General features: G+C 32.3%; 1 protein-coding gene across 1 annotated transcript; it reads right to left on the reverse strand.

Annotated features, from left to right (window-relative positions):
* Positions 1–613: 613 nt before the first annotated feature.
* Positions 614–4,142, reverse strand: LOC113375036 (retinoblastoma-binding protein 5 homolog). Its single transcript, XM_026614990.1, has 2 exons — positions 4,016–4,142; positions 614–2,052 (listed from the first exon to the last, which is right to left on the reverse strand). The coding sequence occupies exon 2, from the start codon at positions 2,036–2,038 to the stop codon at positions 614–616; it is 1,425 nt and encodes a 474-aa protein (XP_026470775.1). The 5' UTR covers positions 2,039–2,052; positions 4,016–4,142.
* Positions 4,143–4,271: the final 129 nt, after the last annotated feature.

Below are 4,271 nucleotides of genomic sequence, written 5' to 3' on the forward strand. Positions count from 1 at the left end.
TAGATAATCTTCATTGTGACACTAATTGTTTGTACAAGTTTAACGGATCATTTTTGCGGCATTTTGCATTCAGCAAATAGCCGAAGGCGCGGCGTTCAAATTCTAAAAGTTTCGGCAAGTACATGTGAATTTTTTATAATAAATTATGTAGATCTCATGCACGCACTATAAGAATCTATTTTATAATGTGTATAAGTGTATAACTGATAATTATGTATTTTTATAAATTCGACTTCATACAATAATAATAGTTATCGAATAATAATAAGGCCTAATGTTTAAACTTGCATATTTATTCAAAAATCAAGTTACATTTATGATCAATAAATTTTTGTCATTTAATACAAATGTAATATATAAAATATATATATATATGTAGATATATAGACTAATAACTACGTACTACGTATAATGCAAATTGATTAACAAATTAATTTTTAACACAACTTATAGATGAAAGATAGGAACTCGATTAACAACTAATATATATTATTATTATTTTAGTGTGTATTTTATACTTATACACATAGAATAGTTATCTGTAAAAATATTTATGGAAAATTTTCCATTTCCAACAATTATAGATTATATAAAAATTGCTTCATATCTTTTATCACTCATAATGCTGACTAGAGTAGTTTCCTAATTTAATCCGCAACTTAAGTCCATTATTATTTGGAGATTCGACTGGTATAATTCGCGGATAATCAAGTTCCGGTTTAGGCTTAGGCCGCACAGCAGCCGGCGGCGGCGGTGGGGGGGGCATTCTAGGTCTTCTTGGAGCTCTCTGTTTCCTTACGCGCTTTTCCACTTCTTCCGGATTTTCTATTTCAGGCACTGCTGGCAGTATGTCTAGTTCAACATGATCACTTTCTTCGTCTGAACTACCATCAGTAGTAGGACCAACCGTCATAATATCTACATCCACATCCTCATGGATTTCTTTTTCAGAACCAATTACGGACTTATCTTCGTCCGCCATATCAAATTCCGACTCCCTCTCCTCATACTCGACATTCTCATCTAATTCTTTGAAATTGGGAGCAAATGCTGACCAAGTTGCCTGAGGAGTCTGTGCCCATACTGATATCATACCTGAACCGATGCTGGCGATTACAGACTTGCCAGGATGCCAAACAGCATCCAAAAATGATTCGACCATACAACCGTGGAGAATCTTCACCAGGCTCCCCGAACGTCTCTCCCATATGTAAATAGCATTTTGAACGTCTGATCCCGCACAAATGTACTCTCCATCGCCAGAAAAAGTGCTTTTCTTCCACATACTTCTGTTAATTGAATCTTGTAGTTTAATTTGTGGTTCTATAACATCAATGTGTGTATTCTTTAGTACTTCTTTTAGGCAGTATACCCGGATTACTCTATCTGAGCAATTAACTAAAAAATAGCCTCCTTTTCTCGCAAATTCTATACTTTTCACTGAAACCCAAGATGAAATTCCAGGCACAATTTTAAATTTAGTGACAAAATTCCAGTTAGCAGCATCAAGAACCATAATAGTGCCCCTGGAATTTCCCATGATTATGTAACGTCCTTTTCTATCAAAAACAGCAAAAAGCTTTTGATCGTTATCTTCTCCTAGGGGTAATATCATATGGCCGCCTTTATTATCAAGCACCAATGGCGGATGGTACATGGGACATGCAATAAAATGCATCTCGTTCTTTGGATCAAATTGTACGAATAATGTCGGACAAGGAAATCGATGCTTGATCAAACATGAAGCAGTCATAACGTCCCAAATGCAAACATTGTTGTCTGTTGAGCTAGAGAGCAGTTTCATGCCACTCCTAGACCAGCTCAAACAGCAAACGGGATGAACGTGAGCGCTAATTATCTTAGCAATAGTACGGGTGGCAAAGTCCCAAATCACAATACGTCCATCATTGCAGCCAACCGCCAATAAGGTTCCTCTTTTATTGAAACACAATGTAAGAGCATAAGATGTACTATCGAGCCTCCCATCCAGTTGTTCAGGATAATTTTGGCAGAACGCCTCTGAAAGTTCTAAGTTCATGATGGTATATTATCCTGAAATAATTTGAAAGTTGAAATGTTGCCATTGGTTGACATAAATTCTAAATAATTGTGCTATAGATACTTTTTGTTCTTTTAATGAACCTGTCAGACAACTGCTTAACCAGCTAAACGTGGCGCATTGAAACGTGCTTAGCTTTAAGGTAAATGCTACTTATCACTATTTATTTTATACTGGCAAAGTCTCAAAATAATCTAACTAATATAAATATGTTTTATTTTTTTACAAATTGCAATCTAAATAGCGAATAATGGTAAGGTGACTATACGACCCGGTTTGGCCGAGATTTTCACCGTGTGCCCGGGATTTTTCTAAAAGTAGTATTTGTCTCGGATTGCCGCGGGTTTTCAAAAAGTATAGGTTTAAATTAAATCTTTGCAATTAATTGATAATAAAAATTACAACTACCCATCAAATACGTTATGAATGAGAAAATTGACGAATAAAAATTTCCAAAGGCGGGATAAAACAACCACTCACATTAATAAATTCGAACTTTTATTTTCAATTTTACGAAAATTTGCAAAAATTATGAATAATAACTTTTTGGATATCTAGCACAAGTGCTAGTTTTTTCAAGTTAATCATGAAGAGATATGAACAGAATTTTATACAAAGCTCAAAAGCAAAAAAATATATGAATCGAAAAATATAAGATATAACATCACTGGTAAAAGAAGAGTTGGTATATATGTAACATATTATATTAAAATAGTAATATTTTTACTAGAAACCCGTAATTCTGATTTAAAAACAATATGATTCATTGAAAAAAAAAAACATTTTTATTGCATCCTTAGGTAGTATTTTTGTTAATTTAAATTCATATTCAAGTTATTTAGCATAACCCCCCCCCCCTCCGACACCTTAATAATGGTCAAATCGCATGATAAGTAAACTCGTCAATACATAAATTACTCATTTGTGAAAATTTACTTATTTTGACTTAATATGGTCTCAAAGATTTTTACGCATAACAAGTAAACTCGTCAATGCATAAATTATGGTGTACACAAAGTTCTAACACTTTTTTTATGACGAGTATACTGGTCAAACACAGTGATCTGGTCAATTAACTACTTCTGAGGTAAAAATTGAAAAAGTTCTTTATTCCTGCGTATAGATGTGTAATATGGATGAACTCTATACGCTCTTGGCAACAATATTCTTCAGCGAAGAATAAGTTCATTACTAAATGCTTAAAGCCGAAAGCATAATGTCTGACAGGGTCTATCTCATGTATATATGTATGTGAATATGTATATATATATATATATATATATATATATATATATATTTGCTCATTTATTTATTTATTAATTCAATCGTGATCCATAATCAATAATCAATAAATAAAAATATTACTTCTACTATTATTCATAGCAGTAGCAATATCTGTACATTAATTAAACGCGACAAAACCATTAATAATGATTATTTCTAAAAATCTCCATATGATAAGTTTTGATTGTGTAATTAAACTTTATGTAACAGTAATTAGTTAATTACCCACTAGAATATATATTATAAATATTTATTTTTATTTAATTTGATATCTTAGTCTGATATAACTTATGAAATGTATATAATGTTTTGATTGTCATTAATAAATAAACAAATAAATACTATGATTTTGTAATACAAATGCTTCTATTTTCGTACGAGCCAACATGTCGTCGCTGAAGAATCAAAACGGCACATTTGCAAAATTTCCACTTTTCACCAGAGCAAGTTTCACATATGATATATCCCATTAAACGTTTATTTGGTTCATCTATTTACTAAAACTATGTAATTCAACAATACGACATGCTGTTTTGGCATAAATCTAGACTATTTTTTTGCAACCCATAACCCTCACAATGGCGATTTTGCAAATGCCGATTTGATTCAACAACAACAACAACAAAGACATAATCAATTAAAAATACAACAAATATACTAATATGTACTCACCCGATAGAAATATCATTAACTCCTTGCAATAAATCACTAATTTCAACTATTTCCACTGCGTTTTTTGGACTGTTCCTTACCAAGTACCTCAACACACTGAGAGCTTACACCCGAAATGGTAAAACAACCACGAATGATTAACGCTGCCTATCACATATTATTTTTATTCTGTTGTCGCTTGTTTTCAAACATAGATATACGAATGGTGCCAATACGCGAAAAATAAAATTATCGTTGTTTTCAAACGTTTGCTGTT

This window comes from Ctenocephalides felis, unplaced genomic scaffold (genome assembly GCF_003426905.1).
Source record: "Ctenocephalides felis isolate EL2017-DRISC unplaced genomic scaffold, ASM342690v1 CF-g0.4_SCAFFOLD_01886, whole genome shotgun sequence".
Lineage (NCBI taxonomy): Eukaryota > Metazoa > Arthropoda > Insecta > Siphonaptera > Pulicidae > Ctenocephalides > Ctenocephalides felis.